Source organism: Caretta caretta, chromosome 1 (genome assembly GCF_965140235.1).
Source record: "Caretta caretta isolate rCarCar2 chromosome 1, rCarCar1.hap1, whole genome shotgun sequence".
NCBI lineage: Eukaryota > Metazoa > Chordata > Testudines > Cheloniidae > Caretta > Caretta caretta.
In genome coordinates, this window is record NC_134206.1 from 235,941 (window position 1) to 259,851 (window position 23,911).

The 23,911-nt window shown below is 53.1% G+C and overlaps 1 protein-coding gene across 3 annotated transcripts in view; it reads left to right on the forward strand.

Annotated features, from left to right (window-relative positions):
- The window catches only part of DCHS1 (dachsous cadherin-related 1), a 123,752-nt gene that overhangs the window by 94,152 nt on the left and 5,689 nt on the right, over positions 1 to 23,911 (forward strand). For all 3 annotated transcript variants that reach the window (XM_075125415.1, XM_075125418.1, XM_075125422.1), the window contains 5 exons: positions 10,715 to 10,926; positions 12,242 to 12,396; positions 14,931 to 15,061; positions 15,938 to 16,224; positions 23,599 to 23,737. In XM_075125415.1, the coding sequence (XP_074981516.1) occupies positions 10,715 to 10,926; positions 12,242 to 12,396; positions 14,931 to 15,061; positions 15,938 to 16,224; positions 23,599 to 23,737 (924 nt within the window). The remainder of the gene's footprint in view (positions 1 to 10,714; positions 10,927 to 12,241; positions 12,397 to 14,930; positions 15,062 to 15,937; positions 16,225 to 23,598; positions 23,738 to 23,911) is intronic.

The window sequence follows — 23,911 nt, forward strand, 5'->3', positions numbered from 1 at the left end:
GCAAGTATCTGTTCACAGCCCAGTGCTATTCAATATCTTCATCATTCCTCCATTTCTGGAAGAAAATACAAAGTAACTGCTGAGAGAATAGGCAGGCAACACAAAAATTGGTGGAGTGGTAAATAATGGTGGGGACAGGTCAGTGCTACAGAGCGACTTGGATCACTAGTAAGGTGAGCTTATTTGCACAACATGTTATTTAATGCAGCCAATACTCGGTCATCCTTCTAGGCATACAGGATGCAAAGCAGTGATGGTGAGCATATCTGATGTGAATCGTGGCAAGCTGGAGTGTACACCTACCCTGCACTAGCCTGCTGCGCACTAAGTGTCCATGTGGACTCTGCTGCTGCGCACTAAACGTTCTCTTGTGCTCTTTGATTAACCCTGCTGTAAAACGGGAGTAGAACAAAGTGCATTAGGGAATGGGTAGTGTGGAGCAGGCTAGTGCGGGGTAGATTCAGAAAAGGAGTACTTGTGGCACCTTAGAGACTAACAAATTTATTTGAGCATAAGCTTTTGTGAGCTACAGCTCACTTCATCGGATGCATGCAGTGGAAAATACAGTAGGGAGATTTTATGTACACAGAGAACATGAAACAATGGGTGTTAGCATACACACTGTAATGAGAGTGATCAGGTAAGGTGAGCTATTACCAGCAAGAGAGAAAAAAAACCTTTTGTAATGATAATCAAGGTGGGCCATTTCCAGCAGTTGACAAGAACATGTGAGGAACAGCAGGGGGGGAAAATAAACATGGGGAAATAGTTTTACTTTGTGTAATGACCCATCCGCTCCCAGTTTTTATTCAAGCCGAATTTAATAGTGTCAGTTTGCAAATTAATTCCAATTCAGCAGTCTCTTGTTAGAGTCTGTTTTTGAAGTTTTTTTGTTGTAATATTGCAACTTTTAGGTCTGTAACTGAGTGACCAGAGAGATTGAAGTGTTCTCCGACTGGTTTTTGAATGTTATAATTCTTGATGTCTGATTTCTGTCCATTTATTCTTTTATGTAGAGACTGTCCGGTTTCGCCAATGTATAGGGCAGAGGGGCATTGCTGGCACATGATGGCATATATCACATTGGTAGATGTGGAGATGAATGAGCCTTTGATAGTGTGGCTGATGTGATTAGGCCCTATGATGGTGTCCCCTGAATAGATATATGGACACAGTTGGCAACGGGCTTTGTTGTGTTTTTGTTGTGTAGTTGCTGGTGAGTATTTGCTTCAGGCTGGGGGCCTGTCTGTAAGCAAGAACTGGCTTGTCTCCCAAGATCTGTGAGAGTGATGGGTCGTCCTTCAGGATAGGTTGTAGATCCTTGATGATGCGTTGGAGAGGTTCTAGTTGGGGGCTGAAGGTGACGGTTAGTGGCGTTCTATTACTTTCTTCGTTGGGCCTGTCCTGTAGTAGGTGACTTCTGGGTACTTTTCTGGCTCTGTCAATCTGTTTCTTCACTTCACCAGGTGGGTGTTGTAGTTGTAAGAATGCTTGATAGAGATCTAGTAGGCGTTTGTCTTTGTCTGATGGGTTGGAGCAAATGCGGTTGTATCGTAGAGCTTGGCTGTAGACAATGGATCGTGTGGTGTGGTCTGGATGAAAGCTGGAGGCATGTAGGTAGGAATAGCGGTCAGTAGGTTTCTGGTACAGGGTGGTGTTTATGTGACGATCACTTATTAGCACTGTAGTGTCCAGGAAGTGGATCTCTTGTGTGGACTGGTCCAGGCTGAGGTTGATGGTGGGATGGAAATTGTTGAAATCATGGTGGAATTCCTCAAGGGCTTCTTTTCCATGGGTCCAGATGATGAAGATGTCATCAATGTAGCACAAGTAGAGTAGGGGTGTTAGGGGACAGGAACTGAGGAAGCGTTGTTCTAAGTCAGCCATAAAAATGTTGGCATACTGTGGGGCCATACAGGTACGCATAACAGTGCCGCTGATTTGAAGGTATACATTGTCCCCAAATGTGAAATAGTTATGGGTGAGGACAAAGTCACAAAGTTCAGCCACCAGGTTAGCCGTGACATTATCGTGGATAGTGTTCCTGATTTAGTGTTTATTTAGACACGCTCAGTGAAAAGTCCTGATGGAATCCAGCCGAACATGAGCTCCCAGACAGGTGCTCTAGATGAGAGGGCAGACACCACCCTGGGGGTCTGGATAAGCAGGGTAGTATCCAGAAGTAGCAAGGAGGTGATATTACCCCTATACGAGATCAGTGAGACCATCACTGGACACTGAAGAACCGCACTACCTCCAGGACTGCACCCCAATCCAAACTGGGATTGTTTAGTCTGTGGAAGAGAAGAATGAGGGGGGATTTGATAGCTGCTTTCAACTACCTGAAAGGGGGTTCCAAAGAGGATGGATCTAAACTGTTCTCAGTGGTAGCTGATGACAGAACAAGGAGTAATGGTCTCAAGTTGCAGTGGGGGAGGTTTAGGTTGGATATTAGGAAAAACTTTTTCACTAGGAGGGTGGTGAAGCACTGGAATGCGTTACCTAGGGAGGTGGTGGAATCTCCTTCCTTAGATATTTTTAAGGTCAGGCTTGACAAAGCCCTGGCTGGGATGACTTAGTTGGGGATCAGTCCTGCTTTGAGCAGGGGGTTGGACTAGATGATCTCCTGAGGTCCCTTCCAACCCTGATATTCTGTGATTCTATGATTCTGTGATTCTATGAGGCCTCACCAATGTCGAATAGAGGGGAACGATCACGTCCCTCAATTTGTTGGCAATGCCCCTACTTATACATCCCAAAATGCCATTGGCCTTCTTGGCAACAAGGGCACACTGTTAACTCATATCCAGCTTCTCGTCCACTGTAACCCCTAGGTCCTTTTCTGCAGAACTGCTGCCTAGCCATTTGGTCCCTAGTCTGTTGCGGTGCATGGGATTCTTCCGTCCTAAGTGCAGGATTGTGCACTTGTCCTTGTTGAACCTCATCAGATTTCTTTTGGCCCAATCCTCTAATTTGTGTAGGTCCCTCTGTATCCTATTCCTACCCTCCAGCGTATCTACCTCTCCTCCCAGTTTAGTGTCCTCTGCAAACTTGCTCAGGGTGCAATCCACACCATCCTCCAGATCATTTATGAAGATATTGAACAAAACCGGCCCCAGGACCGACCCTTGGGGCACTCCACTTGATACCGGCTGCCAACTAGACATGGAGCCATTGATCACTACCCGTTGAGCCTGACAATCTAGCCAGCTTTCTATCCACCTTATCGTCCATTCATCCAGCCCATACGTCTTTAACTTGCTGACAAGAATACTGTGGGACACCATGTCAAAAGCTTTGCTAAAGTCAAGGAACAACACATCCACTGCTTTCCCCTCATCCACAGAGCCAGTAATCTCATCATAGAAGGCAATTAGATTAGTCAGGCATGACTTACCCTTGGTGAATCCATGCTGACTGTTCCTGATCACTTTCCTCTCCTCTAAGTGCTTCAGAATTGATTCCTTGAGGACCTGCTCCATGATTTTTCCAGGGACTGAGGTGAGGCTGACTGGCCTGTAGTTCCCAGGATCCTCCTTCTTCCATTTTTTAAAAATGGGCACTACATTAGCCTTTTTCCAGTCGTCCGGGACCTCCCCCAATCGCCATGAGTTTTCAAAGATAATGGCCAATGGCTCTGCAATCACATCCGCCAACTCCTTTAGCACTCTCGGATGCAGCGCATCCAGCCCAATGGACTTGTGCTCATCCAGCTTTTCTAAATAGTCCCAAACCACTTCTTCACAGAGGGCTGGTCACCTCCTCCCCATGCTGTGCTGCCCAGTGCAGCAGTCTGTGAGCTGACCTTGTTTGTGAAGACAGAGGCAAAAAAAGCATTGAGTACATTAGCTTTTTCCACATCCTCTGTCACTAGGTTGCCTCCCTCATTCAGTAAGGGGCCCACACTTTCCTTGACTTTCTTCTTGTTGCTAACATACCTGAAGAAACTCTTCTTGTTAGTCTTAACATCTCTTGCTAGCTGCAACTCCAGGTGTGATTTGGCCTTCCTGATTTCACTCCTGCATGCCCGAGTAATATTTTTATACTCTTCCCTGGTCATTTGTCCAATCTTCCACTTCTTGTAAGCTTCTTTTCTGTGTTTAAGAATAGCAAGGATTTCACTGTTAAGCCAAGCTGGTCGCCTGCCATATTTACTATTCTTTTTACACATCGGGATGGTTTGTCCCTGTAACCTCAATAAGGATTCTTTAAAATACAGCCAGCTCTCCTGGACTCCTTTCCCCCTCATGTTATTCTCCCAGGGGATCCTGCCCATCAGCTCCCTGAGGGAGTCAAAGTCTGCTTTTCTGAAGTCCAGGGTCCGCATTCTGCTGCTCTCCTTTCTTCCCTGTGTCAGGACCCTGAACTTGATGATCTCATGGTCACTGCCTCCCAGGTTCCCATCCACTTTTGCTTCCCCTACTAATTCTTTCCCGGTTTGTGAGCAGCAGGTCAAGAAGAGCTCTGCCCCTAGTTGGTTCCTCCAGCACTTGCACCAGGAAATTTACACTTTCCAAAAACTTCCTGGATTTTCTGTGCATCGCTGTATTGCTCTCCCAGCAGATATCAGGGTGTTTGAAGTCCCCCATGAGAACCAGGGCTTGCGATCTAGTAACTTCCGTGAGTTGCCGGAAGAAAGCCTCGTCCACCTCATCTTCCTGGTCCAGTGGTCTATAGCAGACTCCCACCACGACATCACCCTTGTTGATCACACTTCTAAACTTAATCCAGAGTGTCACGGAGTCCCTGGGCGATGCTCTGGAACTGCTCCCCATGAAGCCAGTCAGGACTCTGGGGCAGTCGCCTTTCTGTGAGCAGCCTGTCTTCAGGACACACAGCTCACACAGCTTCCACCTTCCTGGGTCTGACCTCGGAGCATTCAGCATCCTCTGCCCCTCCGTGCGCTTCCCCCCAGCGAGTCCGCTCAGGCGGGGCTCCTAGGGAAGCCAGAGGGTCGTGCACCCCAACTTCGCAGTCAGACGTGACTCTCAGCCAGCCAGTAAAACAGAAGGTTTATTAGACGACAGGAACATGGTCTAAAACAGAGCTTGCAGGTGCAGAGAACGGGACCCCTCAGCTGGGTCCATTTTGGGGGGCAGTGAGCCAGACAACCACGTCTGCACTTCACTCCCTGTCCCAGCCAGCCCCAAACTGAAAACCCCCTCCAGCCCCTCCTCCTCTGGGCTTTGTTCCTTTCCCGGGCCAGGTGGTCACCGGATTCCTTTGTTCTCCAACCCTTCAGCTCTCACCTTGCAGGGGGGGAAGGGCCCAGGCCATCAGTTGCCAGGAAACAGGGTGTTGGCCATTCTCTGTGTCCAGACTCCTGCACACACATGCCCTCTAGGGCTCTGCAATGATCATACACCCTTACTCCACCCCCTAGACACCCAAGAACTGCCTAGGGGAAACTGAGGCACCCCCACACTATTCAGAGGAAACATTAAGAACAGTCCCACTTCGTCACATCTCTCCCCCCTTCGAGATCAAACTGAGCGGGGTCACTTTAGCCGGTGACCTGGGGAAGTTCGAAGCCACCAACGTTCCCATGGATGCCCCAGCATCTCTCCCATTCCTTGGTAGGAGTTACACCAGGCTCTTCCAGTTTCACGCCCTCCCTTAGGTCAGGGGTGGTCGATAGCACTCGCAGGCCGCATGTGGGAAGGTTTATGCAGCCCATGCCCTTTGGCCACCCCAAGAATGTCTCCCCATTGACCATCACCTTCTGCTCCCACTGGAGGTCCGAGGGGCCTGGCCCCAGGAAACTCCACACAGACATATAGGTTGGGGTCAGGAGTGGGAGCCTGTCCACATCCCCAACCATCTGGCTGACGGAGTCTATGGCCTTGGGACCCAGCAAGGGAGCTAGACACCGGGGCTTTTCCGCAGGGTCCCCTTCGTTCAAATCGCCAGCCTGCTCAAAGGCAGTGAGGTGGGCATCCACACCCCCCCCCTCCTTAACCAGGGGCAGCAATTTAGTCTCGAGGTTCCCTGCGGAACTGGCCCCCCGGGGATCTATCCCCACTCACCCCTGGGAGGTCCCCTAGGCCTCTCCACCCCACCACCGCCAGTTCATGCTGCTGCTGCTTCTGCAGCTCTTTCTCGGGCTCTCGCTGTCTCCCACAGTCCTCTTGCTCTCTCGGACTCAGTTCCAATCCCGTCTGTCTCGATCCCCCGATGGGGAACCCGATCGTGAAGACCCCCGTCTGGTCGGGGACAGGAGTCTTGGCGATGCCTGGCTCCCACTCCAGCTGCTCCCAGATCCTGCTATAGCCCCAGTTGGGGTCAGGAATCTGTTCCTTAGAGCGGTCATCCTCCTCCAGCTGCACAATTAACTCTGCTTTGGTGAACTTTCCAACACTCAACCCTCTCTTTTTGCACAGGGTTACAATGTCCTTCTTAAGGAGACGGTGACAGGCCATCACTCCGCTCCTCCCAAGTTGTTTTGGACTCACAGGCCCGTGTGTTCTCAGCTCCCCACGGTTTCCAGGGAGAACCCCTAGTGTGCCAGCCCTTCTCGAGGTCACCACCTCTTTGCCAGGGTCGAGCTGCAGACTCCTCCGCCCCTGAGACTGCTCACTGCAGTCCCCAGGGGGACCCCATTACTGCACAGTCCTTCTCGCTGGTCACACACTCCCAGGGGTTAACCGCCCCCCGAAACCGCTCCTTTCTGAGCCTTCAGCAGGCCTGGTCCTCGGCAATCCCCCTTCGTGTTACTGCTCCCCAGTCACTTACTGCAGGAAGCGCCATCCACGGGGTGCAGTACATCCCACCGCTGCCACCAGTTGTCACGGAGTCCCTGGGCGATGCTCTGGAACTGCTCCCCATGAAGCCAGTCAGGACTCTGGGGTAGTCGCCTTTCTGTGAGCAGCCTGTCTTCAGGACACACAGCTCACACAGCTTCCACCTTCCTGGGTCTGACCTCGGAGCATTCAGCATCCTCTGCCCCTCCGTGCACTTCCCCCCAGCGAGTCCGCTCAGGCGGGGCTCCTAGGGAAGCCAGAGGGTCGTGCACCCCAACTTCGCAGTCAGACGTGACTCTCAGCCAGCCAGTAAAACAGAAGGTTTATTAGACGACAGGAACATGGTCTAAAACAGAGCTTGCAGGTGCAGAGAACGGGACCCCTCAGCTGGGTCCATTTTGGGGGGCAGTGAGCCAGACAACCACGTCTGCACTTCACTCCCTGTCCCAGCCAGCCCCAAACTGAAAACCCCCTCCAGCCCCTCCTCCTCTGGGCTTTGTTCATTCCTTTGTTCTCCAACCCTTCAGCTCTCACCTTGCAGGGGGGGAAGGGCCCAGGCCATCAGTTGCCAGGAAACAGGGTGTCGGCCATTCTCTGTGTCCAGACTCCTGCACACACATGCCCTCTAGGGCTCTGCAATGATCATACACCCTTACTCCACCCCCTAGACACCCAAGAACTGCCTAGGGGAAACTGAGGCACCCCCACACTATTCAGAGGAAACATTAAGAACAGTCCCACTTCGTCACACAGAGACTCTCCGGTTTTTCTGCAGTTTCATTCTTGAGCTCTGAGCAGTCATACTACTCCCTTACATACAATGCAACTCCCCCACCTTTTCTGCCCTTCCTGTCCTTCCTGAACAGCTTATATCCATCCATGACAGTACTCCAGTCATGTGAGTTATCCCACCAAGTCTCTGTTATTCCAATCACATCATAATTCCTTGACTGTGCCAGGACTTCCAGTTCTCCCTGCTTGTTTCCCAGGCTTCTTGCATTTGTGTATAGGCACTTGAGATAACTTGCTGTTTGTCCTGCTTTCTTAGTATGAGGCAGAAACCCTCCCCTTTCGCATTTTCCTGCTCGTGCTTCCTCCCGGTATCCCACTTCCCCACTTACCTCAGGGCTTTGGTCTCCTTCCCCGGGTGAGCCTAGTTTAAAGCCCTCCCCACTAGGTTAGCCAGCCTGCTTGCGAAGATGCTCTTCCCTCTCTTTGTTAGGCGGAGCCCATCTCTGCCTAGCACTCTTCCTTCTTGAAACACCATCCCATGGTCAAAGAATCCAAAGCCTTCTCTCCGACACCACCTGCGTAGCCATTCGTTGACTTCCACAATTCGACAGTTTCTACCCAGGCCTTTTCCTTCTATGGGGAGGAGTTAGATGAGCTTGTAGTTGTCCTTTGGCTAACTTCTCTCTATGAGCTTGCTAAGGAATGGGAGATTTGACACCAAGTGATAGTTGGTTATAACTAACATATCCAGGTAATGTCATTGTTGGTCACACTGTTGCGTGTTCAGAGGAGGAAGGAAAAAGTTCTCTGAATGAGTCATTGGCCATTACAGTCATCAGTGGCATCAGTTGCTCATTACTCTCTTTCACCAGCCACAAATGGCAGGGGTCTGGTGCACAAGTCTTGAGTCAAGACTCCTTTGGAGTGTCCAGAACTTCTTGAGGAGTAAATATACTGGACTCCAGGACTCACCTCAGTCCCTGGAAAAATCATGGAGCAGGTCCTCAAAGAATCAATCCTGAAGCACTTGCATGAGAGGAAAGTGATCAGGAACAGCCAGCATGGATTCACCAAGGGAAGGTCATGCCTGACTAATCTAATCACCTTTTATGATGAGATTACTGGTTCTGTGGATGAAGGGAAAGCAGTGGATGTATTGTTTCTTGACTTTAGCAAAGCTTTTGACATGGTCTCCCACAGTATTCTTGTCAGCAAGTTAAGGAAGTATGGGCTGGATGAATGCACTATAAGGTGGGTAGAAAGCTGGCTAGATTGTCGGGCTCAACGGGTAGTTATCAATGGCTCCATGTCTAGTTGGCAGCCGGTATCAAGTGGAGTGCCCCAAGGGTCGGTCCTGGGGCCGGTTTTGTTCAATATCTTCATAAATGATCTGGAGGATGGTGTGGATTGCACTCTCAGCAAATTTGCGGATGATACTAAACTGGGAGGAGTGGTAGATACGCTGGAGGGGAGGGATAGGATACAGAAGGACCTAGACAAATTGGAGGATTGGGCCAAAAGAAATCTGATGAGGTTCAATAAGGATAAGTGCAGGGTCCTGCACTTAGGACGGAAGAACCCAATGCACAGCTACAGACTAGGGACCGAATGGCTAGGCAGCAGTTCTGCGGAAAAGGACCTGGGGGTGACAGTGGACGAGAAGCTGGATATGAGTCAGCAGTGTGCCCTTGTTGCCAAGAAGGCCAATGGCATTTTGGGATGTATAAGTAGGGGCATAGCGAGCAGATCGAGGGACGTGATCGTTCCCCTCTATTCGACATTGGTGAGGCCTCATCTGGAGTACTGTGTCCAGTTTTGGGCCCCACACTTCAAGAAGGATGTGGATAAATTGGAGAGAGTCCAGCGAAGGGCAACAAAAATGATTAGGGGTCTGGAACACATGAGTTATGAGGAGAGGCTGAGGGAGCTGGGATTGTTTAGCCTGCAGAAGAGAAGAATGAGGGGGGATTTGATAGCTGCTTTCAACTACCTGAAAGGGGGTTCCAAAGAGGATGGCTCTAGACTGTTCTCAATGGTATCAGATGACAGAACGAGGAGTAATGGTCTCAAGCTGCAGTGGGGGAGGTTTAGATTGGATATTAGGAAAAACTTTTTCACTAAGAGGGTGGTGAAACACTGGAATGCGTTACCTAGGGAGGTGGTAGAATCTCCTTCCTTAGAGGTTTTTAAGGTCAGGCTTGACAAAGCCGTGGCTGGGATGATTTAACTGGGAATTGGTCCTGCTTCGAGCAGGGGGTTGGACTAGATGACCTTCTGGGGTCCCTTCCAACCCTTATATTCTATGATTCTATGATTTCAGGCAGGCTGTTGGATGGTGAGTGCAGGCAGGGTGGATCCAGGCTGTCTGAGAAGCCTTCTTGACTATGCATGATCTTTCAGCGCAGTAGAATATAGTCCTTTGCAGCACTTGGTGCTGGGTTCAGATGCAGGTTGTAGCCACCCAGAATTGCTGAAGCAGTTTACCACCCTGAATAGCTCCTCGGGGTGGGATTTGTCAGCTTTAATGGAGCTCATAGGAAGGGTCTCTTGCCATAGGCTTGGAGACATTTGTTATGTTTCATCCTGTCTGCATCAGTCTTTGTTTTCTGCTTTGGCAATTAAATTTCTGCCCCACTCTCTTCATCTGGCTCAAGGTGTCAGCAAACCAAGGAAAGCTGTGTGGGGAGGAAGAGGCTCTTTGGGGTCAATATGTTGCTGGTTGAGGCTAGTGTGGAATGGTAACAATTCACCAGGTCCTCATCCTGTGGGTGGAGTGCTGCTGTCCTTTAGTTGTCTTTGAAATTTAGTAGAGTCCCTGAGTCTTTGCAGCTGAATCAGGATCATAGGTCTGTTTTGTTTCCTGGCAAAGCAGTGACCACTACCTTAATGAGGTGACAGTCTGTGCAGGACGTTGGTTGGGTTGTGATGTCTTTGATCTTGACATCTAGGCTGAAGATGGCAGCAATTCCTAGGCTTCCCCCAAACTCCCTGTGCGACTGTATAGGGGGTTAGCAGCTCTGCCCTGCTGCACAGGAGTGTGAGGAGAAATGCAGTAACAATTGTGAAGTGACCAGCACTGCAGTTCTAGGGTCACAGATGTGCCACAGATAGCTGGATAGATATGTGGGTGCGTGGAGATGTATATGTAAGGGTGTATGTGCTCATGCATGGGCCTGCGCACCATCTTAGTCAGCTTGGTGACCCTGGGACTCCATGCACTGGCTTACCCCGTCCTCTCCCAGGTGCCATCTCAGTGCAGGACTCCAGCAGCCTGGACTTCGAGTCAAGCCCTCGGCTGCGCCTCGTGGTTCAAGCAGAGACTGCCGCCTCCTTTGGCTTCATGGCAGTGAACCTCAACCTGCAGGATGTGAACGACAACTTGCCACGCTTCCAGCTGCAGAACTATGTGGCCTTTATCTGGGAGTCACAGAGCTACGACTCCCCCGTCATACAGGTACCACCGGGGGCGGGGGAGCCCCAGGATGGGGCGATGGGAGCCTCACACATGATGAGTCCAAGGGGCCTGTGGACGGGAAGGGGAGGGCACTGGGCTGGATAGGCCCATTGGTCTAATGGTGGGGGGGAATCGGGGCTGGATGAGCCCATTGGTCTGATCCGGGTGGTGGTGTGGAATCAGGATTGGATGGGCCCACTGGTCTGATTGAGGGGAGGGTCAGGGTTGGATGGGCCCATTGGTCTGGCCAGGGGGGTGGAACAGAGCCAGGTGGGCCCAGTGGGCTGATTGGGGGTGGGGGGGAATTGGGGCTGGATGAGCCCATTGGTGTGATCAGGGGCAGGAATTGGGGCTGGATGGGTTCATTGCTCTGCTTGGAGGGGTATCAGAGATGGATGGGCCCATTGGTCTGATTGGGGGGGGGAATTGGGGCTGTATGAGCCCATTGGTCTGCCTGGGGGGTATAAATTGGGCTGGATGGACCCATTGGTTAGATCGGTGGGAGGGAATTAGAGCTGGATGGGCCCATTGGGCTGATCGAGGAGGGGAAAATCAGGGCTGGATGGGCCCATTGTGCTGATTGGGGGGTATTGAATCTGGATGGACCCATTGGTCTGATGAAGGGGGCATAGGTCAGGGTTGGATGGGCTTATTGGTCTGACCAGAGGGGTGTAAACAGGGGTTAGATGGTCTCATTGATCTGAGGTGGGGAGAGTAAATTGGGGCCAAACTGGCCCATTGCTCTGATCTGGGGGGTGTAAATTGGGGCTGGAACAGTCCATGGGTCTGAGCCGCAAGCGTGAGATCGGGGCTGGAATGGCCCGTGGGTCTGAGCCGGAAGCGTGAGGTCCGAGCAGAAACGGCCTGTGGGTCTGAGCAGGAAGCATGATATCGGGGCCGGAGTGGGTGGCCTGTGGGTGGCCCGAGAGTCTGAGCCGGAAGCATCAGATCGGGGCCGGAATGGCCCGAGGGTCTGAGCCGGAAGCATCTGATCGGGGCCGGAATGGCCCGAGGATCTGAGCAGGAAGTGTGAGATCGGGGCTGAAACAGCCTGTGGGTCAGAGCTCAAAGCATGAGAGCGGGGTCAGGGTGGCCCGTGCGTCTGAGCCGGAAGCATGAGATTGGGGCCGGAGTGGCCTGTGGCTTTGAGCTGGAAGCATGAGATTGGGGCTGGAGCAGCCCGTGGGTCTGAGCCAGATGCGTGAGACCAGGGCTGGAACAGCCTGTGGGTCTGAGCCAGAAGCATAAGGTCGGGGCTGGGGTGGCTCGTGGGTCTGAGCCAGCACACTGAATCCCATGTGTTGTTGTTTTGCAGGTTCTGGCTGACGACCCAGATCAGGGTGCAAATGGTCAGGTGACCTACGCCATCAACCAGTCGCTGCCCATGAACGGGCTGTACCACATTGATGCCCAGATGGGGACCATCACCACTGCAGCCATTCTGGACAGGGAGATCTGGCCACAGACCCGGTGCGTGAAAGCCAGCCAAATGGAATAAGGCGCCGTGTATCCCAGGGATGCGATTAGAGAGAAGTGGGAAATTCTCCATCTCTTAGTGACTTCAGATCCACATTGGCTGCATTAGCAAAATTTAGCTGACTCAAGTCACTGGGCTCCATACACAGAGACCTGGGTGGGCATCGCTAGCGTGTGTTATGCAGCCGTTCAGACAAGTTCTGACAGACCCTTCTGGCCATAAACTCTGTGACTCTCACTTGTATTTGGGGCTGGCAGAAAGAACGAATGTCCAGGCACCACACATCTGCCTAGCCTGAACACTCTGGGCATCCCCCAACCCTCTTGCCAAGCTACACACTCTGAGCACCGTTCCCACTGGGCACCATGCTGCCCCATCCCAAGCTCTCTGGGCACCACGTGCCCAATCCCCATATATATCTACCTCTCCCACACCCGCTGGGCAGTATGTAACCTCCCCTTCCAGAGACCACGAACTGGTCATCATGCCTGCCCTACAGCCCACAAACTCTGGGCATCGTGGCCCCCTCACAGCTCATATACTCTGGGCACCACACACAGAGCCTCCCCACAACCCACGTCCTATGGGCACAATGCAAAGACCCCCCCACAGCCCACACAAACCAGACACAATGCAACGACCCCACACAACCCATGTCCTCTGGGCCCCATGCAACGCCCTCCTACAGACCACACAAACTGGGCACCATGCAATTCCCCACAGCCCTCGCCCTCTGGGCACCATGCTACGACCCCCCACAGCCCACAACCTCTGGGCACAATGCAACGATCCCCCACAGCCCATGTCCTCTGGGCCCTATGCAACGCCCCCCTACAGCCCACACAAACTGGGCACCATACACCTCCCCACAGCCCATGCCCTCTGGGCACCACGCACCTCCCCACAGCCCATGCCCTCTGGGCACCATGCCCCCATTTCCCCCTGTAACGATACTGGTTCTGGTGGGACCCAACTGAGAGTGCCAATTCAGGACAAACTGCTTAAAGCAGGGCAGTTACAGCCCAAGGCTGGGGTTTCTGTGCACATCAAAGCAAACCCAACCAGCCAGACAGATAGGACTTTGGTTTTACCCCACTGGCTAACCACAAGTCACACAAGCCATTCCCTTAGACACTCCAGTTTCCCAGTATCCCCACCAGTGCCACTCGTTATGAGGATGAATGGTTATGAAAACCAATACCCCAGTAAAAGAAAAAAGGTTCTCTTGATCCCAAAGGACCAAGCCCCAGACCCAGGTCAATATACAAATCAGATCTTACCCACAAATCACGCTGTTGCCAATCCTTTCTAATCTAAAATCTTAAAGGTTTATTCATAAAAGGAAGAAGATAGAGATGAGAGCTAGAATTGGTTAAATGGAATCAATTACATACAGTTATGGCAAAGTTCTTGGTTCAGGCTTGTAGCAATGATAGAATAAACTGCAGGTTCAAATCAAGTCTCTGGAGTATATTCACAGCTGGGATGGATCTTTCAGTCCTTGGTTCACAGCTTCAGTGTAGCAAAGTTTCTCCAGAGGTCAGAAGCAGGACTGAAGACCAGATGGAGGAGCTGCAGCAGCTTTTTATATTTTCTCGCCATGTGGTCTCTGCTTTCTTTGTCCCAAGGACAAGCTGCCCATCCCATGGCCTGGAAACACCTCAGAGTTCTGTCCATAGGCAGGTCCCTGCATGCCTTGCTGAGTCACAAGGTGTGTCTGCCTTCTCTCAATGGGTCAGTTGTGTCACTGATGGTCCTTAATGGGCCATCCAGCAGGCTGAGCAGAGTTGACACCAACTTGTCTGGGGTGTCACCCAGAAGCATAGCCTAAATTTGAAATACAGACAGAATAGGCCAATATTCATAACTTTTAACTACAAAAATGATACACACATATAGACAGCATAATCCTAATCAGAAAACCATCACCTTGTGTTAGACACCTCATTTGACCCCCTTTATGCAAGATTTGGTGCCACTACAGGACCTTGGTTGCCACAATGATCTATACATTCCCAGATTATGTCAATAACATCACACTCCCACAGCCCACACACTCAGGGCATGATGCACCCCTCTAGCCTATTCACTCTGGACACTCATCCTCCTGTCTCACAGCCCAAGTGTACTGGGCACCCCCCCACACCCACAGCACCATGCCTCCACTAACACTCCCCTCACTCTGAGCACCCAGCCCACACACCTGGGGCTCTGTGCATCATGGAATCATAAAATATTAGGGTTGGAAGGGACCTCAGGAGGTCATCTAGTCCAACCGCTCAAAGCAGGACCAATCCCCAGTTTTTGCCCCAGATTTCTAAATGGCCCCCTCAAGGATTGAACTCACTACCCTGGGTTTAGCAGGCTAATGCTCAAACCACTGAACTATCCCTCCCCCCATCCCCTAGCACTCCCCACACTCTGAGGACCCAAACACCTGGGGTTCCATGCATCCTCTTCCAGTGTGCATGCAGGTGCACAGGGTCCTGGACGATGCTGATCCTGCGGCTTTGTCTCTGCCCCGCAGGCTAGTGGTGACAGCGATGGACAGAGGGAACCCGCCCCTCATTGGCTCAGCCACGCTGACCGTGGTGGTGATGGACATCAATGATAACAGCCCCACCATCCCCCTGCCCTGGGAGGTGCGGGTGCCCGAGAGTAAGTGGGGCACAGGGTGGGGGTAGGGTAACATGGAGGCAAGCACGGTAGGGGCTCAAACCCTGCTACCTGTGCAATCCTGAGATTTGCATATCAATTAATATGTAAAGACTAATTTACATGAATCCTCAACTCCTTGTCCCATTGCCTCAGGGTGCTGTTCCAGTCAAGGTCTCTAGAGAGACTGCTGGAGGACTCTAACCATAGACGTGGAGCTTAACCACAGAGTCGCAGCCCAGAGTGCCCCTTCTGCAGGGTACTGGCTGGGTGCTGTTGGACAAGACAGGGCAGCACCTCACACAGCCCTGGGGGCACCAGAGGCACTTTCCTGCAGAGCCTCTGGCCTGGGCTGTGGCTGTAGCCCTCTCGCTGGAGAGGGGCTAGTCATGGGTGGCTGAAGGCCGCATCCCAAAGTGGTGCCCTCCTGTCAGCCAGCCCCAGGTTTCCCTCACCCTGCTTCCCCTGCCAGTCCTGGCGCCCCACAGTTAAAGCCCCACACCTCTTTTCCCGCCCGCCCAACTCACCCCTTCTGGAACCCCCTGCTCCCCACACCAGCCCTGGCTACCCTTCCATCAATGCCTGCCCCCTCACCAGCCCCAGCTCCCCTCACAGGAGCCCCCTGCCCTCCCACTCCAGCCCCCATCCGCTGCCACTTAACCCCATGTCAGCCCTGGCTTCTCCCTGCTGGAGCTCCCTCTGACCCTTTCCCTATAGACTACAGGTAACATAGCATCCCCTTCTGGCTCAGTGCTGAGCTGGGTTCCTGTCCCCCGCACAAAAAGCCATGCCTCAGTGGTTCCCTCCCAGCACTTTTGGGTGGGGGCAGGACTCCCAGCACTGAGCCTGTGGGCTGCTGACATGGCACCCCTCCTGCAGACACCCTGCTGGGCACTGAGATCACCCAGGTGACAGGGAACGACGTGGACTCAGGCCCAGCACTCTCCTACACGCTGGTGCCGGATGGAGGCACAGCAGGAACCTTCAGCATCCTGCGCTATGGAGGCCGCATCGCCCTGACAGCACCACTGGACTACGAGCAGTGCAGCCACTACGTCCTGACCATCCGCTCCTCTGACTCCCGGCACGAGACCGAGGCCAACCTCACAGTCATTGTGGAAGACATCAACGACAACGCGCCCATCTTCAGCCAGGGCCTCTACCAGGTACTGTGCCGAGCACTGTCCTCGCACCCCTGCCACAGTGACACACACCCCAGAGCCTGCACCAGGTACCACCCAGGGCACTGTCCTCGCACCCCTGCCACAGGGACACACACCCCAAAGCCTGCACCAGGTACCGCCCCGAGCACTGTCCTAGTCCCCCTGCCACAGGGGGACACACCCCAGAGCCTACACCAGGTACCACCCAGGGCACTGTCCTAGTCCCCCTGCCACAGGGACACACACCCCAGAGCCTGCACCAGGTACCGCCCCGAGCACTGTCCTAGTCCCCCCGCCACAGGGACACACACCCCAGAGCCTGCACCAGGTACCGCCCCGAGCACTGTCCTAGTCCCCCTGCCACAGGGACACACACCCCAGAGCCTGCACCAGGTACCGCCCAGGGCACTGTCCTAGTCCCCCTGCCACAGGGACACACACCCCAGAGCCTCCACCAGGTACCGCCCCGAGCACTGTCCTAGTCCCCCTGCCACAGGGACACACACCCAGAGCCTGCACCAGGTACCGCCCCGAGCACTGTCCTAGTCCCCCTGCCACAGGGACACACACCCCAGAGCCTGCACCAGGTACCACCCAGGGCACTGTCCTCGCACCCCTGCCACAGGGACACACACCCCAGAGCCTGCACCAGGTACCGCCCCGAGCACTGTCCTAGTCCCCCTGCCACAGGGACACACACCCCAGAGCCTGCACCAGGTACCGCCCCGAGCACTGTCCTAGTCCCCCTGCCACAGGGACACACACCCCAGAGCCTGCACCAGGTACCACCCCGAGCACTGTCCTAGTCCCCCTGCCACAGGGACACACACCCCAGAGCCTCACCAGGTACCGCCCCGAGCACTGTCCTAGTCCCCCTGCCACAGGGACACACACCCCAGAGCCTGCACCAGGTACCGCCCCGAGCACTGTCCTAGTCCCCCTGCCACAGGGACACACACCTCAGAGCCTCACCAGGTACCGCCCCGAGCACTGTCCTAGTCCCCCCGCCACAGGGACACACACCCCAGAGCCTGCACCAGGTACCGCCCAGGGCACTGTCCTAGTCCCCCTGCCACAGGGACACACACCCCAGAGCCTGCACCAGGTACCACCCCGAGCACTGTCCTAGTCCCCCCGCCACAGGGACACACACCCCAGAGCCTGCACCAGGTACCGCCCCGAGCACTGTCCTAGACCCCCTGCCACAGGGACACACACCCCAGAGCCTGCACCAGGTACCGCCCCGAGCACTGTCCTAGTCCCCCTGCCACAGGGACACACACCCCAGAGCCTGCACCAGGTACCGCCCAGGGCACTGTCCTAGTCCCCCTGCCACAGGGACACACACCCCAGAGCCTCCACCAGGTACCGCCCCGAGCACTGTCCTAGTCCCCCTGCCACAGGGACACACACCCAGAGCCTGCACCAGGTACCGCCCCGAGCACTGTCCTAGTCCCCCTGCCACAGGGACACACACCCCAGAGCCTGCACCAGGTACCGCCCCGAGCACTGTCCTAGTCCCCCTGCCACAGGGACACACACCCCAGAGCCTGCACCAGGTACCACCCCGAGCACTGTCCTAGTCCCCCTGCCACAGGGACACACACCCCAGAGCCTCACCAGGTACCGCCCCGAGCACTGTCCTAGTCCCCCTGCCACAGGGACACACACCCCAGAGCCTGCACCAGGTACCGCCCCGAGCACTGTCCTAGTCCCCCTGCCACAGGGACACACACCTCAGAGCCTCACCAGGTACCGCCCCGAGCACTGTCCTAGTCCCCCCGCCACAGGGACACACACCCCAGAGCCTGCACCAGGTACCGCCCAGGGCACTGTCCTAGTCCCCCTGCCACAGGGACACACACCCCAGAGCCTGCACCAGGTACCACCCCGAGCACTGTCCTAGTCCCCCCGCCACAGGGACACACACCCCAGAGCCTGCACCAGGTACCGCCCCGAGCACTGTCCTAGACCCCCTGCCACAGGGACACACACCCCAGAGCCTGCACCAGGTACCGCCTCGAGCACTGTCCTAGTCCCCCTGCCACAGGGACACACACCCCAGAGCCTGCACCAGGTACCGCCCCGAGCACTGTCCTAGTCCCCCTGCCACAGGGACACACACCCCAGAGCCTCACCAGGTACCGCCCAGCATCACTCCCCAGCACCCCCCACAGACAGACAGACACAAACAAACACCGTAGATCCCTCTACTCGGTATTGCCCAGTGCTACTACACTAGCACCGGCCCCCATGGAACATTGGGACCTTCACCTGCATGTGCCTGGGCCACTCCCAGGTGCCCTCTGGGTCAGGGTAGAGAGATTTGCCTGGGTCAATGGCATTAACCTCTGTCTATGGCCCATCTCTCCCGGTAAACCCACTGGTATTTCTCTGCCTCCTTGGATCCAGCCAATGGGCCCATCTGTGACAGACTGGTGCGCTGCACCAAAGGCCCGGACCTGCAGGGCATATTGACAGTATGGGGCATGTATCCTGAAAACTGGCATCTCGGGGTCACAGTGGAGAAGCAGCTCAGCGTGATCTCCCAGTGTGATGCTGGGACAAAGGGCTAATGCAATCCCTGGATGCGTACACAGGAAACTCTGGAGCAGAGAGGTTATTTTACCTCCATTGGCACTGGTGTGGCCACTGTTGGAATCCCGAGTCCAGTTCTGGTGCCCACAATTCAACAAGAATGTTGAACAATGTGGGAGGATTCACAAAAGAGCGACAAGAACGACTAAAGGACTGGAAAACCTGCCTTATAAGAACCGAGGACTGGACGGGACCTCCTGAGTCATCTTGTCCATTCCTCGGCTAGCCCAGGCAGGCTCAGGCAGGCTCTTTCTATATTCCTGTTCACAAACTTATCCAGGTCCGTTTTAAAGCGAGTTGAGTTGTTTGCATCCCCTACTCTTATTGGGAGGCTGCTCCAAGCCATCCCCACTCTGGTGGTTAGAAACCTTCTGATTCCCAGCCTGAGTTTGCTCCTGGCCAGTTTGTCCCCATTGGTTCTTGTGTCAGCATTGTCCTTTAGCACCCACAGCTCTTCTCTCCCTGGGATTTACCCCTACAGTGTATTTAGAGAAAGCAGTCAGAATCCCCGCTCAGCCTTGGTGTTGCCAGGCTAACAAGCAAAGCTCTTCCAGTCTCTCTCACAAGGCCCTCTGTTCCCCGGTTCATCCTAACACCCTTCCATGATGGGTTGGACCTGATGTATAGGGGTCCCACTGAGCCTGCCCGTTCCACCAGCCTGGGCTCCCTCACCCTGTCCTACATTCACACACACACACAGGTAGGGACACACCTAGCTGTAGAATCACAGAATCTGCAATCAGCTCTGTGTAGGAAGACTCAGCTCAGGGAATTGCCTAGCACTCAGGTGCAAACACCCTCTGGAGTGTAACCCAAAATTTTATTGTCTTGCACTGTATAGAGATCTATACAGTGTAAGATCATGACATTTACTCTCGCCTGGGCTCAGCCCCTGCCCATTTAGTTCCTTTGTTTCTTCAGGTGTTTTCAGCAGTTTTCCTTTTAGGGCAGGGAGGCAGTGGAGAAGAGCCAAGATTAACTCACTTCCCAGCCTTAAATAGGAGTTGCATATGACGGGAACCCTTTGTTTCCCAGTTTGACTTCCACTCCCTCTTAATGGAAAAACACTAGATGTCCAAGATGGGGTCTAGTACCAGGTGAGACGATCACCTGACCCTGCAGTGTCAAATCAGCATCCCAGGAAACTTCTCAGGAAGGAGGGAGATTAGTATCTTCAAAGTCCTATTGTCCTTCTTAATGGTCCATCCAGGCTGTTTGCATACTGTCTGGTGGGATGTTCCCCAGGTGAAAACACAGCTGTAATTATTACACAGTCAATATTTCTAACTTCAGATACAGACATGATACATGCATACAAATTGGATAATCATATTCAGTAAATCTTTCCAATGATATCTCACATGATCTACATTGCATAAAACGTATCTTAGTTATGCCATATTCATATCATAACAATATTTCTGTGAATAATATGGGGTGTAGTGTTACACCTCCCCCCTTAGATTACTGCCAGAGGTTTAGTTACTGACTAATGTGAAGGCAGTGTGCCTAAAATTCTCTTTAGGGCTTAAGTATCAGAGGGGTACGCGTGTTAGTCTGGATCTGTAAAAGCGGCAAAGAGTCCTGTGGCACCTTATAGACTAACAGACATCTGTTAGTCTATAAGGTGCCACAGGACTCTTTGCCTCTTTAGGGCTTAATTATTTAATTTCTTAGTATTACCAAAAATTGTATTGTTACCCACAGATGTTTTCACAAAGTTCTAGGTTCCTTTTTCCAAGTTGCCTGAAAGCCTTTTATTGTGCAGCATGGTTAACATAATGTAGATATTAATATCTTCTAGAGTGTAGGTGTTTTGGCATTTAGCCACCAACACCATGAGGAGGTGTGACTCAGTTTCCCCTTCCACACAGCAGTCTAGATTGGTTATGCTTTCTCTGCTGTGCCAAGCTCTAAGCCTGTTTACAGGTACTAGCTGAGAAGCAGTATTCTTACAGGACGTCCGTGTTACCACTCCTAGCCTGGACCAAAGTTTCTTCCAAAAATCATGCATGTTACACATTTTTAAAGGATTTACTATGAGTACCAAATTCTTGGTCTCAACCCATAGATCAGGGGTCTCAAAGTCCCGGCCTGCGGGCCATCTGCGGCCCACGGAAACTTTTTAAAAAGTTCTTTCATCTGGCCCTCATGGCTATCGGCTGTGGGGGGGAGGGAGGGGAGCAGGCAGGAGAGATTCACATGTCCCTCCCCCTAACGTTGCTCCATCCTGCTGCTCCTGGGACCCTCCCAGGGGTTGCACTTGGCAATGGGCAGTTCCCAATCCCTGCTGTTGCTGGGGAAGCCACAGAGGAGAGACCTATGCAGCCACCCTGCCTGCTGTCTGCTACAAGCGCTGCCCCCCACAGCTCCATTGGCTGATGAGGTTCAATAAGGATAAGTGCAGGGTCCTGCACTTAGGACGGAAGAACCCAATGCACAGCTACAGACTAGGGACCGAATGGCTAGGCAGCAGTTCTGCGGAAAAGGACCTGGGGGTGACAGTGGACGAGAAGCTGGATATGAGTCAGCAGTGTGCCCTTGTTGCCAAGAAGGCCAATGGCATTTTGGGATGTATAAGTAGGGGCATAGCGAGCAGATCGAGGGACGTGATCGTTCCCCTCTATTCGACATTGGTGAGGCCTCATCTGGAGTACTGTGTCCAGTTTTGGGCCCCACACTTCAAGAAGGATGTGGATAAATTGGAGAGAGTCCAGCGAAGGGCAACAAAAATGATTAGGGGTCTGGAACACATGACTTATGAGGAGAGGCTGAGGGAGCTGGGATTGTTTAGCCTGCAGAAGAGAAGAATGAGGGGGGATTTGATAGCTGCTTTCAACTACCTGAAAGGGGGTTCCAAAGAGGATGGCTCTAGACTGTTCTCAATGGTAGCAGATGACAGAACGAGGAGTAATGGTCTCAAGCTGCAGTGGGGGAGGTTTAGATTGGATATTAGAAAAAACTTTTTCACTAAGAGGGTGGTGAAACACTGGAATGAGTTACCTAGGGAGGTGGTAGAATCTCCTTCCTTAGAGGTTTTTAAGGTCAGGCTTGACAAAGCCCTGGCTGGGATGATTTAACTGGGAATTGGTCCTGCTTCGAGCAGGGGGTTGGACTAGATGACCTTCTGGGGTCCCTTCCAACCCTCATATTCTATGATTCTATTCTATGATTCTATGACAGAGATACCATCACTAGTTGCTGGGCGGAGTCAGCCGGTGGAGGCAGCATCATTAGTTGTCAGGCAGAGTCAGCCATGGAGGCAGGGTCAGCTGGCGCCGCATGAGGCCAAGGAAGCGAGGGAAAAGGGTGGGAACGGGCTGGGACGTGGTGTGAACACCATCTTCAGTGACATTTTTGGCTCACTGGGAGGATTTGAGGACTGGCACTGGCCCTAAGGTAAATTGAGTTTGAGACCCCTGCCATAGATTGTGTATTAAGAGACATAACTGCAGAAGCAAATTTCATGTCAGGGAAGTGCTTCCAAGTATGATTATCATACCACGCCTTCTGTTTAGACAGTCCAGTTTGTTCAGCATTTCTTGTATTTTTCATCCCCTTTCTGTACCAGAGTATGTGTTAATAAGGTGCATATCGTTAACCGTGAGAGGCATTAACCATGGGAACCAAGTACGAGGGGAAGTGATAGATTCTCCATCCCTTGATGCCGGAGGCTGGATTAACCCATCAGTGGGCCATAGGCACTATACTCTTATGGGCCCTTACCTTCTTATGAATAACAACACCCAGCCGTACAATACTCTTGCCATGGCTCGGCTGGCCATGCTGAGGATCCACCAGGATTGGTTGCTCATCCTGCTGCTACTCAGGGCCTGCTGACTATGGCAGTGCTGCAATGCTAATCCCTCAAATTGGGCCTGGCCACCCCCATCATGATGGCGGTACAGGGAGACCAAATGTAGGGAGTGGCATTGTGATCCTTGTCATGGTGAGCAGCAGCAGGATGGGCAGCTGGTCTGGTAAATTCACCACATGGCCAGCCCAGTTGCAGCGAACGTACTGTGGGCTGGGTCCCAGGAATGCTACGTTGATCAACCTCATTAATGGCTGTGGCTCCACGCTGCATGTGCCTTCGGGGGTTCAGTCACTCACAGGTTACTGGGCTCATGACAGCAGTAAATGGCCTGGTCAGACACAATGATCTGTTGGACCCTTCTGGTCTTACATGCTAACACCCTGCACTCTAGCCAGATCAAGCCAATGTGCCCGTCTAGCCTGCTGTTCCCCACTCCTGGATCAGAGAAGTGGGGCTGCACAGCCTGGTGTGCCTGCCTCTGTCCAGAGCCTGATGCTTCTAGGGCAGGCACACCCTGCCTGTGACTCCCCTGCCAAACTGGGAGCCATTGCCAGAGCTCCGGGGTGAGCCCCAGGAGAAGCCTGAGAGGGGACATAATAACAGTTTTCAAGTATGTAAAAGGTTATTACAAGGAGGAGGGAGAAAAATAGTTCTTTTTAACCTCTGAGGATAGGACAAGAGGGCTTAAATTGCAGCAAGGGCGGTTTAGTTTGGACAGTAGGAAAAACTTCCTAACTGTCAGGGTGGTTAAGGACTGGAATAAATTGCCTAGGGAGGTTGTGGAATCTCCAGCATTGGAGATTTTTAAGAGCAGGTTAGACAAACACCTGTCAGGGATGGTCTTCTAGACAATACGTAGTCCAGCCATGAGTGCAGGGACTGGACTAGATGACCTCTCGAGGTCCCTTCCAGTCCTATGATTCCTAGGAGTCTGACGGTTCTGGGCTTTGCTTTCCTCTTAGGTGGCATTGCTGGAGCACACGCCGGCAGGCAGCACCATCCTCACCGTCAGTGCCACGGACAGGGACTCTGGCAGCAATGGGGAGCTCACCTATCGCCTGGCTGTGCCCAGCTCCGATGTCTCCATCAACCCCAGCAACGGTAGGTGGGAAGGTGCTGCTGTGCCTGGGAGAAGCAGCTCCATCCCATGCCAGCAACAGGGAGCTGTTAACTGGCTTCCTGGGGACAGCGATATCTCTTTCAGGGCCCCACAGCCTGGAGCTGTCTGACTTCCCCCCAGCGGTGACCCCCATCACCAGTGGGAGTGGGTCTGGC